A 26559-nucleotide genomic window follows, 5' to 3' on the forward strand; every position below is an offset into this window, starting at 1 on the left:
GGGCTAAGTCCTTCTTTGTAGCAATTAGGGAGGAAAGAAGACACTGAAGGAAACCAGCTATTGTGTTAACTGGTCCTGCAGTACATAAAAGGGTCATATATAGCAAAAATGGAAAGGATAGAACAAAATGGAGTTAGTTATGTTAATTCTTAACAGACCACTGAGCTCTTAAAAATTCACTTTTCTTAAAAATTTACTTTCAACAAAGAAATAGACAGTTTTCAAAGGAAAAAAATCTAAACTATCAACAATCATATAAAAATGATATAAATTGTGAATAATTTAACTAATGTAAATTAAAATCACTTTGAAGAAATGAGACAAGCATTTATTAAGCCTCTATTATGTGCCAGACATTCTACAGATATTTTCTCATTCACCCTGGGAGGTGAGTGTTATTATTACCTCATTTTTGTCATTCAGTCATTTTTCAGCTATGTCCTACCCTTCATGACTTCATTTAGGGTTTTTTTTGGCAAAGGTGCTGGAGTGGTTTGCCATTTCCTTCTCTAGCTCACTTTACAGATGAGGAAACTGAGGCAAACAGGGTTAAGTGACTTGCCCAGGATCACACAGCTAGTAAGTGTCTGAGACTGGATATGAACTCAGAAAGATGAGTCTTTCTGACTCCAGGCTTGTGCACTCTGGCGCCACCTACCCGTGTTTTTTTGTTTCTGTTTTGTTTGTTTTCTGTTTTTTGTTTTTAGCATGAGGAGACTAAGGCAGAGATTGTGTGACTAGTTAGTAGATGCCTGAAGCCACTCTGTTTTATCCCAGCACCTGGAGACTCTTCCTCACACGTATCAGACTGGCAAAGATGACAAATGAGGAAAATTATAGACATTGGAGGAGCCGTGGGGAAGCAGGTACACAGTGCCTCTTATTGGAGCTGTCGCCTACCTGGTCCAGCCATTCTGGAAAGAAATTTGGAACTGTGCACAAAAAGTTATTAAACTGTGCACACTTTTTGACCTGGCTACACATACCCCTGCTAGGGTATAGACCTCAAAGAGATCAAAGAAAGAAGAAAAGGATCTATATGTAAATTTTTTTTAATTATGGAAGAGATTTTTGAGGTAGCCAAAAATTAGAAACTAAGGGGCTGCATTGAAGGATTGGCTAAGCAAAGGGTGGTAGAAGAACAGACAGCGGGGTGCCAAAATTGGCCTGGAGTCTATTGGCTAATCGTCAATCAAATGCAGACAAAGGAAAAGCTAGTTCACTACTCTAGGAGGGCAGGCTAACCCCAAACCCTTAATTCTGGTGCCTTCATTCTGGCTATTTGTCCTGTCTATACCTTGCTTTGTTTGTGAGTATGTTGGCTCTCCCTTTAGATTGTAAGCTCCTTGAGGTCAGGGAACGTCTTTTGTCCCTTTCTGTGTCTCCAGCACTTAGCACAGTGCCTGACACATAGTAGGCATTTAACTTTTTCCGATCGATAAACCAACAAAGCCCCAAGCATCAGTTTAAGCTACTTTAATGCATGTGGTGCAATATTATTGTGCCACAGGAAAATGATAAAATGGACGATTTCAGAGGACACTGGAAAGATCTTTATGAAGTGAAGCAAAGGGATAGGAGTAGAACTGGGAGGACAATTTCCATTACAGAGAACGACTTTGAAGGACTCCAGAACTCTGATCAGCACAGTGATAACCCTCTATTCCAAAAGAATGAGGATGAAGCCCACCATTCACTTCCTGATGGAGAGCAGATGAACGGAAAATTCGGACGCGTGCATTTTGGACCTGGCTAATGTGGGGATTTGTTCTGTTGGACCAAGTAGCGAGGCATGAGGAAATTTGGAGAGTGTTTTGTTTGGTTTTGAATTTGCTCATTGGAAAGGGGGATGGGGGAAGGGCAGTTTAATTTTTCAAATGCTTAATACTTGAACAAACAAACAGACAAAAGGCGGCGTGGCTCTGCTCAGAGAGCAGCAGCTGAGGCCCAGGGTCTCCATCCTCTGTCTACTGAATTCCAGAAATCTGACGGTGGCTACGGGGCAGGCGTCTGAGGTCCTGACTCTGGAAGGGTTGTGCCAAAAGGTGAGGCAGAGCTTGGGCACTTTGCTGCTTGTTTGTGTAGGACCCCGAGACAGGGCAGAGCCAGTAGGACCTCTCCACCTGGCAGCAGGTTTGGAGGCCAAGGGCTCTCCACTCTGGAACTTAGAGGATGGGATTGGAGAAAGGGGCCAATTCCTGGGCCTCAGGGGCGGGGCGGGATGCAGGCCCACTGAGGCCCCAGGCTCCTTGAGTTCAGCCCACATGGCCCCACGTTTGCAAGCTCAGCTAGGGTCTCCTCTTCCAGGAAGCCTTTGGCTGGATGCTGGAGGCGATCGCTGGTCTTCTAGGGACCCAGAGCAGGGAGAGAAGGGCCTGGCCCAACCCCTCGGGAGAGCCAGGACCCGCCCCCCAGGCCGGACCTTGGGCCCCGCCTTGACTCTGCTGCCCTTTCCTGCTATCAGGCCCTCCCACTTCTGACCTTGTGGTGAGTCTCCCCCAGGGCCGCCAGGAGCACGGGCAGGCACCCAGCCTCAGTTTCCCCATAGGCCCCTGGTCTTCCCCATAAGGACCCAGGCATCTTGGCTCCCCCTTCCCTCCCTCCCCCCCCCGCCCTCCAGCCTCTCTACTTCAGTGATCAGATTTCTGCCCCTCTCCTCCCAGTTCCCCGCCTCGGCTTCCTTTCCGCTAGGGCCTTGTCCTCGTCAGCACCCCGGGAGCCGACTTCCCAGCCTCGTCCCCAGGGGCCTGGGAGGGACGCAAGACTCCAAAGTCCCCGATCCGAGTTGCACCACAAGGACTCAGGAGACCCCTCCCCCAAGGAAGCCGCCCGCTTTGAGCCTCGCCCCCACCAGCCCCGCCCCTAGAAAGCCGCCCCCTCCACAGGATTCCAGGACCTGGGCTTCCGCCCTTCAGCCCCTACACCCCGCCCCTCAGGACCCCGGCCCCTAATCTCCAGGGCGAGACGTCCAACACAGAGCCCCAGGCACCCTCCCGTCCCACCCCCCAGCACCCACAGGCACCCAAACCGTCGGCTTCCACAGCTCCAACTTCAACCCAGGGACCCAAGAGTCCTGCCCCCCATCAAAGGGGGCCCCACACCTCCTTCAGCTTTAGCACAGAGACCCCGTCCTGCTGCTTCTCCAGCACCTCTCCTGGCACTCAGGAGGACTTGTCCGACCCCCACTGCACTGTTCTAGTGCCCTCCTGGTCCCCTTCTTTCACAGGACCCAGGGTTTCTTTCCCAGGTCCTCCCTCTCCTAACCTCAGACTTCTTTCCTCTTGCCACTCCCAAGCCTACCCATCCCGAAGTCCTCCCCATCCCCTGCCTTCCCTAACTATCCACCCTCCTTCCCAGATCAAACAGTCAGGTGCCTAGAGATCCTGTGTGAGAATGATGGAGATCGGGGAGAGAAGGAAGGCAGAGAAAAGAAATCTGATTCAGAAGGACCCAAAATCAAGGTTGTGAGATGAAATTATCCGTTATCCATTGATTAGGTACCTCTGTCAATCACTGATCTACCGGGCAGCGTTATGGCTTTCACAACATTATACCAGCCAGTTACTGCACTTTGATAGTAAGTTTCAAGCTGCATTATATGGCTTTTAGTTACGTAAACTGGGTGAGTACGATGGAATTTCAAAGAGCAAATAAGGGAAGATGATTCACACATCAAAGGACAGAAGGCTGAAGGGCAAGATACATATCGGGTAAGACAGAAAACTACAGATAACTCCTGGGCTACAATTGACCTCTCAGCTAGACTTTGCAGACCTGCCAGCTATGTGAAGGGCTTATCTTAAGTAAATAAACGGCAGTGAGAAAATTAAGCCAGAAATTCTCTTCTCACAGTTGTTTTTGTTTAGACCTTCTTAGTTTCCAGCTTGCTACCTTTTTCTTTTGGTCTGAGGACAGGGCTGGGGGCTCCAAAATTTCTTGGGACCTCCCAGCCTTTATTGTTTGTGGGGATGGCCAACCTCCTGCCTGGGAGGGCAAAGGCAAGACCCCTCCTCCTCAAGGATCCTTATCCCACTCCAGCTCAGCCAGCACAGGATCCTGTCCTGGCCCAAGACAGAAGCATGGAGCCAAAAGGAAGGAGCCCGTCTCAGGTAAGCACGGACAGTCCATACACTTGATAAACCAGTCAGTCGGTCAATAAAGCTTCAAACTGGAACGTTTCCAGAGACATGAGAAAAGCCAAAGAGGATGGTATACTAAACAATGTCCATTATGTATACATTGTTTCATTTAAACATACATCCTAACTTTAGTACTACCAACAGTGCCTCCTTCTGAACTTTGGTATCTCTTGTATAACTTTCATTTGACACTGGGTTTGCATGTGACATAATGATAATAATACTAGCTGATGTTTTTATAGTACTTAGTATGTGCCAGGTGCTTTGTAACAATTATCTTATTTGATCCTCATAACAACCTTGGGAGGTAAGAGTTATTATCCTCATTTTACAATTGAGGAAACTGAGGCAAATAGAAGTTAAGTGACTTGCCCAGGGTCACACAGCTAAGTATTTTAGGCTGAATTTGAACCGAGGACTTCTTGACTCCAGACCCAGACCTCTGTCCTCTGTACCACCTAGCTGCTCCTGAATCTAAAACCATCGACCTCTATTATATATAAATGGGGGCTTTCCCCCCATCTCTAGCATTCCTCCATATAACTTCTTGCCCTCCCATTTTTATTTAAAGTTCTCTCTTGTAGAAACTAAGTACAATCAAGCAAAACTATGTTACACTTTAGTCTTATCTTGAAATGCTTTGACTGCAGTGCTCAAGTCTTTTCTAGCTCTTTTTCTTTACAGTGTTGTAGTTCGTATACAGATGTTCTGGTTGTGTTCACTTCACCCTGCCTCAGTTCACACAAGTCTTCCCGGGTCTTTCTGAATCCCTCCCATTCACCATTTTTATTTCATTCATAGACCAGATTTTATTCAGTCAATCCCCACTTGATTGGCTCATACTTTGTTACTGGTTTTGGAATATTTTGGCACATGAGTCCTTTTCCTCTGTCTTTGATCTTGTTGGGTCAGCAAACATTTATTCAGCCCCAATTAAGTTGGATCAAGTTTCGATAACACAGCATCTCAGAGGTTGCAGGGACTTCAGCAGTCACTTTCCTATCCATGCCTGAAGGAAAATACCCTCTACCACACACCCCATCAGTCCATAGAGATATCCAATGAGGGGGAACCCATCTTCTTCTTTGGGCAACTATTAGGAAGGTTTTCCTTCAAGTCTTAATTTGCCTCTTTCCACTACCCCTTCCCCCATCACTTGTGGTTCTGTGCTTCTGCCAAGTCTTTCAAAAATTTGAAGACAGATACTATTCATATCCTTTTTAACATCGGTTGATATAATCCTTTAAAATTATTTTTGTCAGTATAATGTATTGTTTAGAATTTTCATTATATTGAGCTAACCTTGAATTCCCAGTATAAAACTGGACATACGTAGGACATAGCCTTTTTAATACATTGTTGTAGACTATTTGCTAGTGTTTCATTTCAGATTTTTGTACCAGTATTCCTTAGGGCTATCAATAATGATTTCAGACAAGGCTACAGGAAAAAGTCATACAGTAAAAAGGGAAACTACATTATGCTAAAAGGCACCCTAGATAATAAACAATACCAATTATATGTATATAATACTATATATGTTTTATATATATATACACCTAAATATGTATATATAAATTGTCTATATTTACATATAATAGCACAGCATTGCATCTAAATACTTAAAGAAAAAGCTAATTAATCTTCAAGGAAAACCATATAGCAAAGTTTTAATAATGGGAAGACTCAATGTATCCCTTTCAGAGTTCAACAAACCTAACAAAAAGACAAACAAGAAAAAAGTTGACCTGAGTTAAAATTTAGAAAACCTAGAAAAGATAAATCTCTAGTAATTACTAAATTGAAGCAAAAAGGATTTTACATGTTGTTCAATTATATATGAATACTGACCTTGTATTAGAACACAGAAATGTCACAGACAAATGCAGATAAGGCTAAAATTTAAATATATCTTTTTCTGACCTCTGCTATAAAAATTATATTCAGTAAAGAACCTTTGAAGAAAGAATGAAAAAATAATTGGAGACTAAATAATACTTGAAGCGGTGTGTCACTTACTGCCTGTGTGACCCTGGACAAGTCACTTAACTCCTATTGCCTAGAAAAAAATGTGGTAGGTCAAAAAGCTAATCACAGAAACAATGGAAAACTTCATTAAATGAAATGAAAACAAAGCAACAATTGATCAAAACTTATGGGAAACACCTAAGGTATTCATTATTGCAAAATTTATATCTCTAAATGCTTTAATAAATAATAAAAAATCAATGAATTAGACAGGCAACTAAAAAGAAACCTAGAAAATCAACAAACCACCCTCCCCATTAAATACCAAAATAGAAAATCTGAAAACCAAAGAATAGATTGACAAAATTGAAAGCAACAACCAGTTTGAATTGATAAATAAAACTAGGATGATTAAAAATTATTTATAATATTTCTGAAAGATGGAATGGGCAGGAGGTTTGAATCAGTCTAATTTAAGAGTGGTATCTAAACCACCTTACCTTATTTTATCCTGGGTACTTTGACTAGGTGAGGCCACATCTCAATCAAATCAGAGGCATTAAAGTAAGTCTGAAAAGCCTTGAAAGACATTGTGTGAAGTGAAATAACTCCATATAGGAAGTTTGTTCCAGGTGTATAAAGGATTTTGTGGTGTTCTCTGTGTCCTGTACAAAACATTGAGTTAGTGCAAATCTTGGAGTTCCAGCAAGTAGAACACATGTGCCTTTCTACCAAAAACTCCTCAGAAGGAACTTCCTGGGGTGGGGTGTAGGAGGGACCTGTGCTTTGGCTGTGGGTTGCTTTCCTCCACCTCTTTGGCTGGAAGAGGACCTCATGAACATCAAAGGGTCTGGAGAATTTTGGACATCACTTCTTCCCCTTAACATCATAGTATAATCCTCCCTAACGTAGCAATGGCTTGCAACAGTGTCTCCATTGCGGGTCAAGGACAAACGACACACAGATCCACTATGAATAAGGGGTGTTTTGTGAGCATCTCACAAATGGGAGAAAGGGACTTTTAGCAATTAGGAAGTGTTACCCCTTTGCTATATGTGCTCTCTAAACTTGAGTCTAGTTTCCCTGGACTTTATGTATTTGTGGGAGAGCGTGTCATAGACTTTTGGAGGAAGGTTTTGTACCAACTGTTCTTACCATAGTTCTAAAATCTGTTTAAGGTTGGCTGACTAAATTTCTTCTCAAATGATAATCTTGAGAAACTCACCAGTGACTCCCTAGGAAAAAAATCTCCAGGGCCAGATGGATTTACAAGCAAATTCTATCAAACATTTAAAGAACAATTAATTCCAATACTATAGGGACTATTTGGGAAAATAGGTAAAGAAGGAGTCTTAGCAAATTCTTTTTATGATATAAATATGGTGCTGATACCTAAACCAGGAAGAGTCAAAACAGAGAAAGAAAATTATAGACCAATTTCTCTAATGAATATAGATGCAAAAATTTTAAACAAAATATTAGCAAACAGATTACAGCAACTTATGACAAGAATAATGCACTATGACCAGATAGGATTTATACCAGGAATGTAGAGCTGGTTCAATATTAGGAAAACTATAAGCATAATTGATCATATCAACACCGAAACTAACAGAAACCACATGATCATCTCAATAGATGCAGAAAAAGCTTTAATACAAGACCCATTCCTATTAAAAACACTAGAGAGCATAGGTATAAATGGAGTCTTCCTTAAAATAATAAATAGCATCTACCTAAAACCTTCAGCAAGCATTATATGTAATGGGGACAAGCTAGAAGCGTTTCCAATAAGATTGGGGGTGAAACAAGGATGTCCATTATCACCACTGTTATTCAATATCGTACTGGAAACGTTAGCTGTAGCAATAGGAGAAGAAAAAGAAAATGAAGCTATTAGAATAGGCAAAGAAGAAACAAAGCTATCACTTTTTGCAGAAGATATACTTAGAGAATCCTAGAGAATCAAATGAAAAACTACTTGAAATAATAAACAACTTTAGCAAAGTTGCAGGCTATAAAATAAACCCACATAAATCATCGGCATTTCTATATATTACCAACAAAGCCCAACAGCAAGAGATAGAAAAAGGAATTCCATTTAAACTTACTGTAGACATTATAAAATATTTAGGAGTCTACCTCCCAAAACAAGCCCAGGAACTATATGAACACAATTACAAAACTTTTCACACAAATAAAGTCAGATCTAAATAACTGGAAAAGCAACAGTTGCTCATGGGTAGGCCGAGTTAATATAATGAAAATGACACTTCTACCTAAGCTAATTTACTTATTCAGTGCCGTACCAATCAAACTACCAAAAAATTATTTTATAGAGTTAGAAAAAATAATAACAAGATTCATTTGGAAGAACAAAAGGTCCATAATATCAAGGGAACTAATGAAAAGAAATGCAGTGGAAGGTGACCTAGAAATTCCAGATCTTAAATTGTATTATAAAGCAGCAATCATCAAAACTGCTTGGTACTGGCTAAGAAATAGAGTGATGGATCAGTGGAGTAGGTTAAATATACAAGACACAATAGTCAATGACTATAGTAATCTATTATTTGATAAACCCAAAGACCCCAGCTTCTGGGATAAGAACCCACTTTTTAAAAAAAAAAGAGCTGCTGGGAGAAACTCAACAGTGGGGGCTTGAGCTAACAGCATTATAGAATCACTTCTGGTTAGGGTACTCCTAGAACTCTGAAGGGAGATGTTGGCTAGCTCTGGGACCTGAGACTCATCTGTGACAATGAGAGTTGAGATAAGGATCTTCACAGCTTATATGGGCTACATAACAAGTTTTTATTAAGTGCCTACTGTGTGCTCAGTGAGCCAGGGATAGAGAACACAAGTACAAAGAGTGAAATGCATTTTTCTCAAAAGGAACTTATATTCTAATGGGGAAGACAAGAAGCTCATATATAAATATATATATATATAGCATAAATTTAAAGTGAACAAATACTTATACCAACTAGTTCAATAAAAGGAAGTCTGCGAAGGAGAGCTCTAGCAGTTGGGGGGATCAGGAAAGGAGTCATGTAGAAGATGGTGCTTGAACTGCATCTTAAAGGAAGATAGGTACAAAGCAGATATGACGAATGAGTAAAATCTAGGGAACTAGGGGGCACAGTGGAGAGAGTACTGGACTTGGATCCAGGAAGACCTGAGTTCAAATCCAGCCTCAGATATTTACTGGCTATGTGACCCTGGGTGAGTCACTTAACCTCTGCCTGCCTATGCATACTAATAACACCACCTCCCAGGAGTGTCATGAGTATAAAATGAGATATGTATATGTATAAAGCCCTCTGGAAATCTTAAAGCACTATATTCCTGATAAGTATCATCGTGAATATTATTATTCCAAGATTGTAGGTTGGACCAGTGCAAAAGCAGGAAATGAAGGTTAGTGTATGAGGAAAAGAGAGAAAGCCAGTTTGGCCTTCACCACAGAATGATGGAGGGAGAGTGATGTTCAATGAGTTTGGAAAGACAGGCTGAGGGGAGGTGGTGAAGAGTTCTAAAAGCTAAACAAAATTCATATTTGATTCTGGAGGCAAGAGGAAGGTCCTGCAGCTGATTGGGCAAGGGGTTCAGATAGTCAGATCTGAGCTTAAGCAAAATTAATTTGGACTGGCATGAGGAGAGACCAGTCAGGGAGAATTAAAAGGCTGTTGCAGTAAAATAGGTGAGAAGTGATGAAAGATTAGAATCAAGTGATAGCTGTGGGTGTAGGGGAAGTGTCAGATGTGAGAGATGTTGTGGAAGAGGAGATGTCGAGATTTGGTAATGATTGAATATATAGTATGAGAGAGAATTATGAGTGGAGGATAATGCTCAGCTTATGAGCCTGAGACACCAGCAACATGATGGTGCCTTTGAAAGAAAAAGGGAAGTTTGGAAGAGGGATCGAAGTTGGAGAAAAGATACGCATTCAATTTTGGACCTGGTGGGATTGCAATGTCTCTGGGACATGCCAAATAGGCAGTTGGTGAAGGGGGATCACATCTACACCGATCTCTTTACAATTCCTCAAACTCCCATCTTCATGTCTTTGTACTGGCTGTCCCCATGCCTGGAATCTCCAGAGAGAAGAGAAAACCCAATGTCAGATGAAGCAGATAGGTCAAGAAGGGTAATGACTGAGGTCAGGTTTGGTAATTAAGAGATCATTGACAACTTCGGAGAAAATAGCTTCAATTGGGTGATGGGGTCAGAAGCCAGAATACGAATCATTGAGGAATTGTAAAGGAAGAAGAAGCAGTAAGTGGAAACAGATTTTTCAAGGGTTTGGCTTAGAAAAGGAGACCCACCAAATGATAGCTTGAGATGATGCTAGAGTCTGGAGAAGACTCTTTTAAGGGTTGGGGAGACATGGGCACTCTTGGAGGCAGTATGGAAGGAACCAAACTGAAGAGGGGATGGGGAATGATTCAGTATAAAATCTTCTCAAGAAGACAGGAGGAGATGAGATCAAGTGCATAGATAGGGGGTTTGGCCTTGTCAAGAGAAGGACATCTTTTTTGTCAGAGACTGGGGAAAAGGAAGCAAGCAGAAGGCAGGATATGGGGGGGGGGGTGTTCCGAGAGGAAGAGAATAGTAGAAGGGAGCTCGTGTTGATTGGCCTAAATTTTCTAAGTAAAAGCTGAGAGGAGAGGAGGGGAAGGTTTGGAATAGCTTTTGTGGGGAGTGTAATAGGGAATCGATGAAGGTGGACTAAAGAGACTGCCTTGCTACATACAGCAAGGGCTCAGTTGATGTTACATCAAATGTACGGGTAATATGCCCAGTCAGCATGAATGTGAGACTTCCTCGGCCTATTTTGAGTTCAGCAGCTGGTGAGAAGGAATGGAGGAGACAGATGGGAGTAATCCGGGACTGACCTTTGGCAGGAGATGAATGGTCATAGGACAAGGGGGTGGGGGTTTGAGAGCAGAAGACAGTGCAGAGTTAGAAGGACTCACTGTCACTGATGATGGGCCTGATGAGGAAGAAGTTTCACATCGCCCCTCTCTGTGTTCTCCATAGATCCTATGGAGCCTCACAGAGCACACATGAAATACGTACTTTCAACCTGACTCCATAGAGAGAAACGCTTTATAAGGACACGTTTCTCAACTGCTTTCCAGCCAGCACAAACTGCTTTTCCCAACATTCAACTTGCCTCTTAAAGATCATGGTTTAAATTCCTGGCCCTGATGCTAGCAGTGTGACCTTTGGACAGGGCAGTTGACTTGGCTGGGCCTCAGTTTTATCCTTTTTAAATTGAAATTAGACGAGATCCTAGTTTCTTCCAGCTCTAAGTCCTGTGCCCTTTGGTGTTTCAGGATTCAGTGACATTTCAGGATGTGGCTGTGGAGTTCACCCGGGAGGAATGGTGCCTCCTGGACTTCTCCCAGAAGGTGCTGTACCTGGACGTGATGCTGGAGATCTCCCAGAACCTGCTTTCCCTGGGTAAGGACAGCGTGCCCTCAGCCCCCCCACCTGCCCGAAGGATTTGGAATGTCCCGTTGCAGGGAGCGCCTCTCATCCCTGCCCACCCATCCCCCTGCCCATCCACACTGCCTGTTGCACAGAGTATCAATAATTTATCAATTTTTAGAGAGCAGAGATTCCCAGTTACTTTCCATCCCAGTTCCCTGTCTTTATTGAAGGTCTTTGCTTTGTCTAATAGGAAGCTGGGAACTTCATTTGTTGCTCTTCAGGTTCTCCCTTGCCTGTTCTAGGGAGTTTCATATGGAAGAAGAAATGGAAATTACAGAGCCTCAGATTTGGAACTGATCTCAGAGGTTATAATAATAATAATAATAATAATAATAATGATAATAATAATGAACAATAGCTTCACTTACATAGTGTTTTAAGATTTGCAAAGCACTTTCCACGTGTTATCTCATTTGATAATCATGGCAACCCTGAAAATTAGCTGCTATTATTATTATTATTCCCATTTTGCAGATATAGAAACTGAGTGTGAGAGTGATTTACCTAGGGTCACATGGTTAGTAAGCATTTGAGGCAGGCTCTGAGCTCTGAAGTCTTCCTGACCTCCACATGTGGCATTCTATTACACCTCCTATGTGCTTCTGATTATCTGGTCTAATCTTTTTCTGTAGCATCCTTAAAAAATGGTCACCCAGATTTTGCTTAAAGTGCAGTGTCCTTGTTCTTCCTTGATGTTTCTTCTGAAGTCCAATGCTAATGGTAGGATGCCCTGTATTCTATCCAAACCTAAATAAGAATGAATGCCCTCTATAATATGATGACAGGTGGTCAGTTGCTCTTCTGCTGGAGACAAAGAGCCAATTTACTGTTTTCCAGTTATCCATATGCCCTTTGCAGACTCCTATCCAATAACTCCTAACAACACCCTATAGATCCCCTGGGTGTCCTTGGCATCACCCACTGGCCCTTCCTAGCACAGCCCCTTTCCCTGAAGAGAAATGTATTCTAAGGTTCTCTCTATCCTCAGCCCTTCCTTATTTGCCTGAGTAGGGCTACCAGTTCCCAAAGCCAATTGGATCTCCCAGCTGGACCAAAGGAAAGTTCCATGGATACTGGAAAGGCAAGCTCCAGGAGACTTCTGTCCAGGTGAGTACGTGAAATTATAAAGAAAAGAACTGTTATCTAGGGAATCCAAAGTGTCAAAATAATCCTGGCTGTACTTTTGATGTGTTGGTTGGAGAACTCTTGTTGAAGTCATCGAGGCCGGTTAAGATGAGGCCATCACTGATGTTAAGTGGCATGCTCTTCCTCTTTTACAATGCTCTTACTTAAAAAGATAGGGGAGGGAAAGTGAAAGGGAGGAAATTCAATTCAATAAACATTTATTAAGTGCCCACTATGTGTCAGGCCCTGTGCTAAGCATTGGAGATACAAATAAGAAAATGAAATTTTCTACCCTTAAGGAGTTTGCAATCTAATGGAAGAAAAAAATACAAAAAAGGAAGCTGAAAAGGGAGGGGGGGGGTCCTGTTGGTAGGAGAATGATGTTGGGAGTCTGAACCAAGCAGAGTCACTGATGGAAAATATTACCTGGAAAGTTCTGAACCCTCTGGAACAGAAGACTTTGGGAGGAACTTATGCTCAGCCCTCCCACCTTCCAAAAAGAGGAAAGAGGTAACTGGAGGATCTGGGAAGGTATTGACTAAGTCATTAAAAGCTGAGTCACTCTGCCTGGTGATGAGATTTCAGGTGATCAGCTTACCCTGGGGAAAGCATGATGCTCCAAGCTTAGCAAAAAATTGAGAGTAAAAAGTACAACAGGATAGCATAGAGGGAAGTATGCATTTATTGCTAATAACTTTTAAAACAAATTTTATTGATATATCTTATATCAATAAACTGTTTTATGTTTTTTTTTGTATACACACATATATAACCTAAATTTCTTCCAATATCCCTTCCCTTCCTCATTCACCAAGAGCTATCATTCCATATAACAAATAATATTTTTAAGGAAAAAGAGAGAAAAAGAAAAAAATTTCAGCAAAACTGATATAAAAATATCTTTAAAAAAGTCTGAAAATGTATGCAATGTTCCACACCCATGGACCTCCCACCTCTGTAGAGCTTTGGAGTAGGGATGTCTTCTCATAACTCTTCTTTGACACCATGCTTGGTCTTTGTAATTCTTCAGTGTTGCCTTTCAGTTGTTTTGTGATGGTTGTTCTTTCCCTTACGTTGTTGTAGTCATTGTGGAGGTTATGTTCTTGGTTCTGCTAACTTCACTCTGTATCAGTTCATGTGAACCTTTTCATGCTTCCTTCTTCATATCTGGTACCTTAGTAGTATTCCATTTCACTCATGTATCACAATTTGTTTAGCTGTTCCCCAATTAATGGGCATCTACTTTGTTTCCAATTCTTTTGCTACCAAAAAAAGTGATGCTATAAATATTTTAGTAGATCAGGGGATTTTCTACTTACATGTAACGTCTTTGGGGTAGAAGAAGCCTAGTACCAGTGCCTCTGTGTCAAAAGGGATAGATATTTTAGTCATTTAATTTGCGTAATTTCAAATTGCTTTCCAAAATGGTTGTATTAATTCACACCCTGACAACAATCATTAGTTTGCCCATATTCTTGCAAGCCCTACAACATTGATTATTCCCATCTTTTGTCATATTTGACAGTTTACAGGATGTGAGGTGAAATCTCAGGATTGCTTTAATTTCCATTTCTTCTTGTTAGTGATTTGGAGCATTCTTTAACGTGCTTATTAATAGTTTGGAATTCTTCTTTTGAGACCTGTTTGACCATATCCTTTGACCACTTATCTATTGGGGAAAGACTTGGTTTTTACACACACACACACACACACACACACACTTTGTTATCTATATATCTTGGATACCAAACCCTTATATGAGAAATTGGCTCCATCAGTAGTTAAAGGAGATGGAGGAAGATTGCATGCTTGCAGCATAGCTATTCCCATGAGATCAAAGGGTCAATATATTACTTGTGACTAGAGATAAAGAATAGGGCAGAATGTACTTGAACAGTTAGAGTTCTTTATAACAATTAAAGTCTTTTGTAGCAATTAAATGTCGAGAGAAGATACTGACACAAACCAGCTATTTCAGATGGACACTGCATTTCATAATGGGATTTTACATAGCAAAATATTGAACTACAACAACATGGAGTTGGTTATGTCAACTCTTAACAGACTACTCTTATCTCATAAAACTCCACTTTTAATGAAAATAACAAAATCAAATCAAGATCCTAAATCGTCCAATCTCTGGAAAGTAGCCACAAAGGAACCCCCAAAGAAAAAGATGCCCAGTCCTGAAGGATTCACAGAAGTCTGTCAAACTTTTAAAAAATTAATACATACTACACAAATTATTTTAAAAAACTGAGAAAGAAAGCACTCTACCAGACACTTTCTGTGAGACAAATATTATTCTAATGCCTAACCCAGGAAGAGACAGAGAAATATAGACCAATCTCATTAATGAATATTGATTACAAATTTCTAAATAAAATCCTGGCAGACTATAGTAATTTTTTTGAGGTCACACAAGTGGCTGTTTATTCAAAATCTTTCAGTATAGGGCTTTTTTCTCCCTTCTCCATTATATTATTCTGTCTCTCTGGAAAGGCATGAGAAGTGGATAGGGGCATGGAGGCTGGGGCTTAACCCTTAGAACACCCCAGTCATCCATGGCTCAGCCTCTGCCTCTTGGGTAAGGTCACGGATCAGGATGGGGGCTTTCTCTTGGCTCCCAGAGTCTTTGTAGCTGGCACCTGTGACAAGGGGCCATCAGAAATATCAGGCCCCCAATTCAACAGACTATAGCAATTTATCCAAGAAATTGTTCATTATGAACATTCACAACTGTTAATATGAACACCAGCAGAATTCCTCCAGAAAAAGAAAGAGGATAATAGAATGGCATAGCTTCTAAATGCTCAAAGAAAAAGTTCACCAACTTATAGAGAGAAATGGGAAACAAAAGTATAATAGTGAGTGATTTCAATGTACTCCTTTCAGACCAATGTAAATCTAATAAAAATATGAACAATAAAGAAGTTAAGGGCCTGAATAAAATTTTAGAGATGTTAGCTATAATAAACGTCTGGCAATTACTAAAAGGAAAAAGAGGTATATACATATTTCTAAGTACATCAACTCTATTTTTAAATTTTTTAAAATTAAAAATAATTAATTTTTTAACTTTCAACATTCATTTCCATAAGCTTTTGAGTTTTATATTTTCTCCCCCTCCCTCTCCACCTCCTTTCCCAAGATGACATGCAATCTGATATAGGCTCTACATATACATTCCTATTAAACATATTTTCAGATTAGTCATGTAAAGAAGAATTACAACCAATAGGAGGAACCACGAGAAAGAAGAAACAAAACAAAATAAAGAAGAAAAAAAGAGCAAATAGTATGCTTCGATTTGCATTCAAACTCCATAATTATTTCTGTGATGTAGATAGCATCTTCTCTCATGAGGCTTTTGGAGATGTCTTAGATCCTTGCATTGCTGAGAAGATATAAATCTATCAAAGTTAGTCATTGTACAACATGGCTGTTACTGTGTACAATGTTCTCCTGGTTCTGTTCACTTCACTCAGCATCAGTGCATACAAGTCTTTCCAGGTTTTTCTGAAGTCTGCTTGCTCATCATTTCTTACAGCGTAATAGTATTCCATTACATTCATATACCACAACTTGTTCAGCTATTCCCCAATTGATGAATATCCCCTCAATTTCCAATTCTTTGCCACCACAGAAAGAGCTGCTACAAATATTTTTGTACATGTGGGCCCTTTTCCCATTTTTATGATCTCTTTGGGATACAGCCCTAGAAGCATCACCTCTATTTTTAAAAGATATTTTAACAGATATCTTTTGTTTTTACATCACCAGAATTTCACCTTTGATTCCTTTTCCTCCCACATCCATGGACACCCTCTCCTCTTCAAAGCAATAGAGTGGAGGTATTTTTTAATATATCTTGTTCTTTATCATTGGATCTTGGACCAAGCTTGGACTGAGTTATTTATCATTTCAACATTAATTTTTTTCTTTGTTAAAATTAATTTTATTTTTTTCCAAGTGTTTATTGTCTCTCTCTCCCAGTTCCTTCTTCAACTAAACAACAACAAAACAAAAGGAAAAGGAGACATTGTAATAAGTGGATATAGTTAAGCCAAGTCAATTTACTCATTGATAATGTCCAAAAATGTGTCCATTTTGAATTCATCACTTCTCCATTAGAAGTTGGGTATCATGTTCACCATCAGCCTTCTAGAATACTGGTTGGTCATTGTATAGATTAGATTTCTAAAATCTTTCAAAGGATTTTTTTTCTGTGTAATGTCATTATATAAATTGTTCTCCTGGCTCTACTCACTTTACTCAGAATTAATTCCAGTTCCATTTGAAATGATCAATTTCTTCTTACGTGGCAGTAATATTTCCTTACTCTAATTATTCACCACAGTTTGTTCAGCTGTTCCCTAATAGCTGGGCACTCTCTTAGTTTCCAGCAGCATTTATTTTTATTTCTTTATGTAATTCTTTCCATTGACATTCTTGTCGTTATGGTGTCTGTTGTCTTCTTGACTCTGCCTACCTCACTTTGCATCATTTCATGGAAGTGTCCCATGCCTCTGTGTATTTATCATATCTGTCATTTCTTATGGCACTTTTAAATTTCATTATTTTGGTTCACCACAATTTGTTTAACCATTCCCCAGTTGATGGGCACATACTTTGTTTTCATTCTTTGCTACCACAAAATATGCTGCTATAATAATGATAATAGTTAGCAATTACATATACTTTAAACTTTTACCAAATACTTTACATTTTATCTCACTTGATTCTCACATCAATCTTTTCAGGTTGGTACTATTGTTTTCCCATTTCACAGGTGATGAAATTGAGACTGGGAGAGGTTAAGTGACTTGTCAGGGTCATACAAGTTAATAAGTATCTGAGGCAGGATTTGAACCCAAGTCTTCCTGACTCCAAGTCCAATACTCTATACATTATGCCATCTAGCTACTATACATATTTTGAATTATATAGAATCTTCCTTTTTGTTAGTGATGCCCTTGGAGTATGTGCCTAGTAGTGGAATCTCTGGGTCAAAGGATTTGGACATTTTAGCCACTTTATCTGTTTTCATATTGTTTTCCTGAATGGTTATTCACAGGTCCACCAGCAACATATGTGTGCCTGTCTTTCCACAACCCCTCATTAACTGATAATAGTAATTATCATTATTGTAATTATTATATTAGATAACATTTATATGATACATACTACGTGCCAGGTACTCTGCTCAACATTTTATAATTTTCTCATTTGATCATCACAACAGCCTGGGGAGGTAGGGGCTATTATTATCCCCATTTTACTAATGAGGAGACTGAGGCAGAGAGAGGTTGTGACTTGCCAAGGGTCACATAGCTAGTAAATGTTTGAGGTCAGATTTGAACTTAGGTCTTCCTGACTCCAGGCCCAGTACTCTGGCCACTGCAATACCTAGCTGCCCTTCTTTTGTCATCTTTGGCATGACATTTTAACAAAAATTGGCCATGTATTTGGATACAAAAACCTCTAGAAAACAGAAATAGTAAACATATGCTTTATTAACAACAGTATAATAAAAAAGTGTGTTCAATAAAAGACCTTTTAAAAAAAGAATAAAAATTAATTAGAAACTAAATATTTGAATCCAAAAGAGACAAAAAGGAAAATTCATAAGAATTTAAGCTGTAATAAAGGAAAGTACCAGAAACTACATTGCCAAATTATATGTAAACAAAATCCAAATATAGAAAAATAGCTTAATCTGTAAATGAGCTCCTAATGGGATGAGGGAGAGGACTCAGCATCACAAATTCTATCAAATGTGCAAAGACCAATTAATCCAATATTGTGTAAAAGCCAAAAATAGGGAAAGAAGAGATCTTACCAAAATCATTTTATGATAAAAATCTGGTCTTGAAACCTAAGCCAGGGAGAGAAAAATCAGAGAAAGAAAACTACAGACCAATCTCTCCGATGAATATTAATGCAAAAATATTATATAAGATATTAACAAAGGATCTACAATAACATATTAAGAAGATGATAGACCATGACTAGATTGGATTTGTAACAATGTAGGGGTGGTTCACTATGAGGAAAACTATAAAAAATAAGTAAACCATGTATCTTATTAGATGCTTAAAAAGCTTTGTAGAGGACAGAAATTCCATTCAAAGTAGCTACAAAATATATAAAATATTTCAGAATTAGCTACCGAGACTCACACAGATACTCTGAATATAACAATGAAACACTAAAAGCAGAAAAAAAGATTGATCTCACACTATTCTTCTGGGACCTCTCTTCCCCGTGATCTCTCAAAGCCTTTAATCATAACTGTAACTCTTTTTAATGCCACATAATAGAATTATCTTGGACCTAGATATTTATTTTGTTTATTTATTTCCCATTTAACGAGCATTTGCCCTCTCTCCCACTGAACTTGCCCCTCCGTCCACTGGAAAAAGACAAAGACAATCTCTGTAACAAATACACAGTCAACCAAAACAAATTTCCTCAATAGTCATGTGCTTATGTGTGTCTCACAATGTGTATCTCACGTTGAATGTCTAGTCCATCACCTCTCTGTTAGGAGGTGGGCAGCATTCTAAATCATCCGTCCTTTGGAGTCGTGATCAATCATGGTGTTGACTAGAGTCTTTTGACATTATTTTTCAATGTTATTGATGTAGTAGAAGTTGTTGTTCTCAGGAAATCTATATATTTCTGCTCACTTCACTCATCAGTTCAAAGTGAAATTCAAAAGACACCCAATCCAATCACCCCTTCCTCATTTGTATAGACTTCTATTTGTACCCCCTCATTATGTGATATAACTCTCCCCATTTCTCCACTTTTCTTTCTTAGTATATCTCCTCCCACCCCTTTCATTTCTCCCTTTAAGATCAACAAAATATAGCAAAAGTCATTCTGAGGCTCTCTGTCTTTTTTGGCTTCCAATCTGAACTCTCATTAACTTATAGTTCTCAAGGGATGCTTGTGTCCTCTCTTTCCCGTCTCATTAGAATACGAAAACTTCATCTCTATAAAATCTTCCAGTTGCTCACTTGTCTTTACCTTTTTGTTTCTCTTTATTCCAGTGTTTGTATCTAGGAGGTTGTACTTATCTTTGGTATTTTCATCAGGAATGCTTGGAAGTCAATTATACCATTAAAATGGACCTGGAGACACATATAGGTATAGGTATATGTTTGTATGTATTTATGTTTGTTTTTATCTTTTTTTCTCCCTTCAGATGGGGAGACTGGGCCAGGAACCAAAGAGTCTACTCCAAAGCTGAGAATTTCCTATGATTTCAGTTTGAAAGAAATTGGGAGATGTGGTACCAAGGTAAATAAAAAACCAGACAACTGGGAAAGTCATTCTAGACAATTAAAGATTACCTTTAGGCAAACTCCCAGTGCAGGGAGAGATGATGAAGGTAATAATTTTGATCAAAGAGTCAAGAGTCAAAAGTCAACTGTTTTTGTACAACAAAGAGTTCTTAAACAAAGGAGTCACAAAGAATGTGATATAACTGGAAATGGCTTTAGACAATATTCAGATTTAATTCAGTGCAAGAAAGTCACCTCAGAGACAGGATATTCTAAGTATAATGAATTTGAAGAGCACGTTAATAACCAGTTAGAGCTTATTCAGCACCGTGGGAAGCATATTGGAATGAAAGCTCTACAGTGTAATGAATCAGAGACAGTCTTCAGTTTGAACTCAGACCATACAAGAAAACAGAAAATTCCTACTGGGGAAATGCCTCATAGATATAATGAGTGTGGGGAACCCTTTGGCCAAAACACAAACCTTATTTACTATCAGAACATTCGTACTGGTGAGAAGCCCTATCAATGTCATGATTGTGCGAAGGCCTTCAACCAGAAGTCTCATCTTATTGTACATCAGAGAATTCATACTGGAGAGAAGCCCTATAACTGCAATGAATGCGGTAAAGCCTTCAGTCAGAGGTCACACCTCACTGTACACAACAGAATTCATACTGGAGAGAAGCCTCACAAGTGTAATCATTGTGGAAAGGCTTTCAGAACAAGATCCACTCTTGTTGTGCATCAGAGAATTCACAGTGAAGAAATGCCTTATAAATGTAATGAATGTGGGAAGACCTTTAGCCACAGTAGAGCTCTTCTGAGACATCAGAATAATCATACTGGAGAGAAGCCCTATCAATGTGATGAATGTGGTAAGGCCTTCAGCCAGAGGTCTCACCTTGCTGTTCACCAGAGAATTCACACCAGAGAGAAACCTCATGGGTGTCATGAATGTGGTAAAGCTTTTAGTGAACATTCATCTCTTATCTGCCATCAGAGAATTCACACTGGAGAGAAACCTTATGAATGTCATCAATGTGGAAAAGCTTTCAGAACAAGCTCTTACCTTGCTGTACATCAGAGAATGCATAGCGACGAAATGCCTTATAAATGTCATGAGTGTGGGAAGACGTTCAGCCGCAGTAATGACCTTCTTAGACATCAGAATGATCACACTGGAGAGAAGCCCTACAAATGTAATGAATGTGGGAAGACCTTTAGCCAGAGCTCATCCCTCATTAAACATCAGAAGATTCATACTGGAGAGAAACCTCATGAATGTCATGAATGTGGTAAGGCTTTCAGAGGTCATTCATCCCTTATTTGTCATCAGAGAATTCATACTGGAGAGAGACCTTATGAATGCCATCAATGTGGAAAAGCTTTCAGAACGAGATCTAACCTTGCTGTCCATCAGAGAATTCATACCGGAGAGAAGCCCTATAAATGTGATGAATGTGGAAAGGCCTTTAGCCAGAGCTCCAACCTTGCTGTACATCAGAAAAGTCATTCTGCTTTGAAATCTCATGGATCTAATTAATGTGTACTTGCCTTTTGCTATGTAACATAGACCTGATAAGATATCAGAAAATTTACCTTGAAGATATAGTCATAAAAAATTTAATGATCTTTTCTCTGAATTCCTTGGTTCATTAATTCTTACTATCTAAAAATATTCCATGACATTCATATATGGTTTCTTTAGCCTTTCCCCAATTGACTAGCCCCTTCTTTGTTTGAAATTCTTTGCTACCAAAAAAATTGCTGCTTTGAGTAAGTTGGTATATATCAGACTTCCCCCCTCTCTCAATTTTTCTGTGAGGAATGAGCCTAGTAGTAGAGTCACTAAGCCGAAGGGTACAGACCAGTTTGCTCTATTTTGGGGGGAAATTTCAAATTAATCTTCAAAATTGTTGGACCAGTTCATTTCTCCATAAAAATTGTATTTGTGTGTCCATTTTCATTTAGCCTCTCCAATACTGAGAGGCAGCTAGGTGGTGCAATGGATAGAACACTGGGCTCAGAATCAGGAAGACTGATCTTCGTGAGTTCAAATCTGGCCTCAGACATTTTCTAGCAGTGTGATCCTGGGCAAGTCACTTAACCCTGTTTGCCTCAGTTCTTCATCTGTAAAATGAACTGGAGAAGGAAATGGCAAAACACTCCAGTATCTTTTCCAAGAAAACCCTAAAATAGGGTTACAAAGAGTCAGACACAATGGAACAATAACTACAATATTGATGTTTTCCTTTTGAGGGGTTCATTTTTGGCCATTTGCAAAGTTTGAGGTAAAATCCCAGAGCTATTTTGATATTCATTTCTCTTAGTATTTGGAGAATTTTTATGCGTTATTATTTGCAGTTTGAAATTCTTTTGCAAGCTCTTTCTTTCCTTTGATAACTCATCCATTGGGCAATGGCTCTTGGTGCTGTATCTTAGTGTTAGTTCTCTTAGTCGTTGGCATTTTACTGGTGATAATTGGTTACAAATATTTTCCCCACTCTATTGTTTTTCTTCCTCATGTCTTTACTGGTTATATTTACGCAGATCTTTTAAATCTTATGTAGTTAAAATTACTATTTTTATTTTTAAAAATCATCTCTATCCTTTGTTGTGTTAAGAACTCTTACTCATTCAGAGTATTGAATAGTATGTAAGCTTTTTCTTTTTGAAGTTTTTATGATGTACCTTTTGTAGTCAGGTCAGTTTAGGTGGTTTAAGGTGTAAGAGGTGAGACTAAATTGCTTTCCAGCAGTCTCAGCAATGACTGTTAAAAAAGGTGTGTAGGGGGGAATCTCTTAGTAATTTACAATCTTGAGTTTGTCAAATAGTAAACTCCTATTTTCACATCCTTCTCCATCTTGCTTGACTGGTCTGTTCTAATGAATTTTGTATGAACTTATACAGAGCAAAATAAACAGAATCACGAGAACAATATCCACGAGATTACAATGATGTATAAGGTGGGGTGGGGAGGGTATCAGATCAACCTCCTTATCTCAATAGGACAAAAAGGTTGATCACATACATATACCCTCACACAAAATGACCTTAGTGTAGAAAGACATCAAAATCAATGGAAAAAAGCAGAGATAGGGAGAGGAGATTTAATAGAGAGGATAATAGGGGGAAAGAATAATAGACAAAAAAATAAATTTTGGAGGAAGGATCCTGAAGGGAGTATTAAAAAGAAAAACAGAAAAGCAAAGATCTGAAACCAAGAAGGTGTCTATCAATTGATAATATATGAGTCATGGTATATAAATTATTGGAATATTATTTTGTCATAAGACATGATGAAAGGGGCAGCTATGGAGCACAGTGGATAGAGCACTGGCCCTGGAGTCAGGAGGACCTGAGTTCAAATCTGGCCTCAGACACTTGACACTTACTAGCTGTGTGACCCTGGGCAAGTCACTTAACCCCAATTGCTTCACCAAAAAAAAATTATTTATTAGGGGCAGCTAGGTGGCGCAGTGGATAGAGCATCAGCCCTGGATTCAGGAGGACCTGAGTTCAAATGTGGCCTCAGACACATAACACTTACTAGCTGTGTCACCCTGGGTGAGTCACTTAACCCCATTGCCTAGCCAAAAAAAAAAAAAAAAGACATGATGAAAGATATTGCTCCAGGAAAAAAAAAACTTAAGAAAACTTACATATGAACTGATGCAGAGAAAAGTGAGAATGGCAATATTATAAAGAAAAAACAACTTTGAAAGACTTCAGAATTCTAAGAATCCAATGACCAACTACAATTCCAAAAGACCAATGATGAAGTATGCTACCCATCTCCTGATAGAGAAGTGATGACTCAAGATACATAAGGAAATATAGTATTTTGGACTTGACTAATGGGGGGATTTGTTTTGCTTGACTATACATTTGTTACAAGGGTTTTGTTTTATTTTCCAATGGGAGGAAGAGGAAATGAATGCTTATTATTTGTAAAACATAAAATTAAAAATAAAGTGTTCATCTAGAGAAAAATAAAAAAATAGCCAAAGGATAAAGATGTAAGTAGAATTAAAAAAATAGAAATGAGAGAAAGTACAGCCAGTATTGGAGAGTATAACCATGGTGATAGTGTCATAAGGGCTAATAGATGGGGAAAAAAAGGATGAAAAGGAATTTATTCATGATAAAATAGAAATTCCAAAGGCTATAGTGGAAGGGAAGTGTTGAGTTGGCTTAGGCCATGGGTGAGATTGGGTTGATGGGAATAGGGATGACAGAACATAAGGAGGGGCTAGGGATAGTTTTCTCTTAAGTGGCCATTGATTAATTATTACAGGGATAGGGAGAAAATAAGGAGAAAGCATAATGTAATAATGAGTTGTAGGAGGGTAGGGAAACTCACAGTCTCCGAAGGTGTTGCCTAGCTTTGGTCTATTGTTTCAGCAGGGCGGCTGGTGCAGGGGGTGTTATTTTTGTGGGGTTAGGTGACTGATGGTGGCCGGCCCCCTGAGCTGACAGGACTCAGTTGGATCAGGGCTGAACCTACCAAATGCAGCTGACTCTGATGTCTCTTCCTGAGAGGATGATAACTCCTTCAGACTTGTAGCAAGAAGAATGCATGGAGAATAATGGGAGAGGAGGCAGAAGAGAGGAATTAAGATGGGAGGAAGAGAAGAGGAGAGGCCTCAGCACAATATGGAAAGAGGCTCCCATTAAAGAGTATTCTCATAAAAGGTGTGATAGATATCTGCCCTGGAAGATTGAGACTTTACAATAGGTTGAATGTGGGGGCAGATGGTACAGTGGGAAACTACCTTCTCTGAGAGTGTTGGACCATCATAGAAAACGTCCTGTCTCAGGAGAAGGAAAATGAAAGCTCACAGAAGCTTTAACTCAATGAGGAACATGAAGATCGAGAAAAGAATAACTAAGGTTATGATTTTGTTGTTGTTGAGTCATTTCCATCATGTCTGGCTCTTTGAGACCCCATTTGGAGTTTTCTTGGCAAAGATACTGGAGTGGTTTGTCATTTCTTTCTCCAGTTCATTTTACAAATGAGGAAACTGAGGCAAACAGGGTTAATTGACTTGCCCAAGGCCATACAGCTAGTAAGTATCTGAGGCTAGATCTGAGCTCAGATTTTCCTGACTCCAGGCCTGGCTCTCTATCCACTGGGCCACCTAACTGCCAAAGATATGGAGGATAAATCAGACTATAGGAGTTAATATTTGGCAGGAAGGAAATAGGCTCAATGAAGGGAACTAAACAAAGATTAGAAAAAATGTTAAAAAAAGACCCAGAAGAAAACAATGATAATAAACGAAAGAAGTAGGAAGGGATCAGAAATGAGAGGGTTTTATAATAATCACTTAACAGAGAGGAGAAATGGGGAAGATACAGGTAACTAACTAAATAAAAGCAAGTGAAAATTTAAGTAAAACCCCAAAACTAGAGGAAGGATTCTAAAAAAACAAAACAACAACCCCCCCAAAAAACCCAAGATGACAGAGGCAGGGAAGAGTCTGTGGTGCTGGCATTGCATTAAAATAGTTTAAGAAAAATATAGGGACAAAGAAATGGTTTAAAAGTGGAAGGGGGAAATAAATTTTTTTTATTTTTGGGGGAGGAAATAATTTTAAAACAATATTAGAAACAAAAATGGAAACGCAAACCTAAGTCTCATGTTTTTGAATGTGAGTGTATTAAATAACCCACTAAAGTAAAAGAGAATGGCAGAATGGAGAACAACACTCCATTATCTGCTGCTTATTGGAAACATGTCTGAAAAGCAAAGACACACATAGAATCAAAATTAGAGGCTGGTACAAAATCGAATATGAATCAGGTGAATCCAAAAAAATCAAGCTATTGTTCTAAGAGACGAAAATATAAAATTCTACCATATCAATAGAAATCAACAAGAAAATTACACTATGTTTAAAATAAATCAATAGTAACGTTAAATTCACATGCACTAAATGGTATAGTATTTAAATGCATAAAGCAAAAACTAACTGAACTCCAAAATGACATATATAGTAATAGCTAGAATTTATATAGCACGATATTATTTGCAAAGTATACTAACTGATATGTTAACTGAGCTTCACAACTTCTAACTTATAATATGTTAACTGAAATGTTAACTGATCCTCACAACAATCTTGTAAAGTAGTACTACAATAATAGAAGGAGATGTTACTGTTTGTCTCTGTTTGGCTGTTAAAGTCCTTCATTACCTGACTCTCTCCTAACTTTTCAGTTGTCTTATACCTTATTCTTGTCCACATACTCTTTGAATCCAATGACACTGGTCTCAGTACTGTTCTTCACTCACAGCACTCATATCTCTCAGCTCCAAGTGTTTTCACTGGCTCTCCCCCATACCCTCTTTTCTAATCTGTGCCTCCTGACTTCTCTTACTTCCATCAAGCCTTAGCTAAAGTCCCACCTTCTGCAACAAGCATTTCCCAGGTTTCCTTAATCTTAGTGCCTTTCCTTTGAAATTACCCCAAATTTATCTTGTAAATATCTTGTTTGCACATAGTTGTTTGCATGTTTTCTCTTTATTA

The 26559-nt window shown here is 39.2% G+C and overlaps 1 protein-coding gene across 1 annotated transcript; it reads left to right on the forward strand.

Moving 5' to 3' along the window:
* Positions 1-2365: 2365 nt before the first annotated feature.
* Positions 2366-22083, forward strand: LOC114042373 (zinc finger protein 883-like). The gene is made up of 6 exons (XM_027861057.1): positions 2366-2487; positions 3498-3577; positions 4039-4109; positions 11450-11576; positions 12618-12713; positions 19945-22083. The coding sequence occupies exons 3-6, from the start codon at positions 4080-4082 to the stop codon at positions 21567-21569; spliced, it is 1878 nt and encodes a 625-aa protein (XP_027716858.1). The 5' UTR covers positions 2366-2487; positions 3498-3577; positions 4039-4079; the 3' UTR covers positions 21570-22083.
* Positions 22084-26559: the final 4476 nt, after the last annotated feature.

Source organism: Vombatus ursinus, unplaced genomic scaffold (assembly GCF_900497805.2).
Source record: "Vombatus ursinus unplaced genomic scaffold, bare-nosed wombat genome assembly UNPS02014417.1, whole genome shotgun sequence".
Classification (NCBI taxonomy): Eukaryota; Metazoa; Chordata; class Mammalia; order Diprotodontia; family Vombatidae; genus Vombatus; species Vombatus ursinus.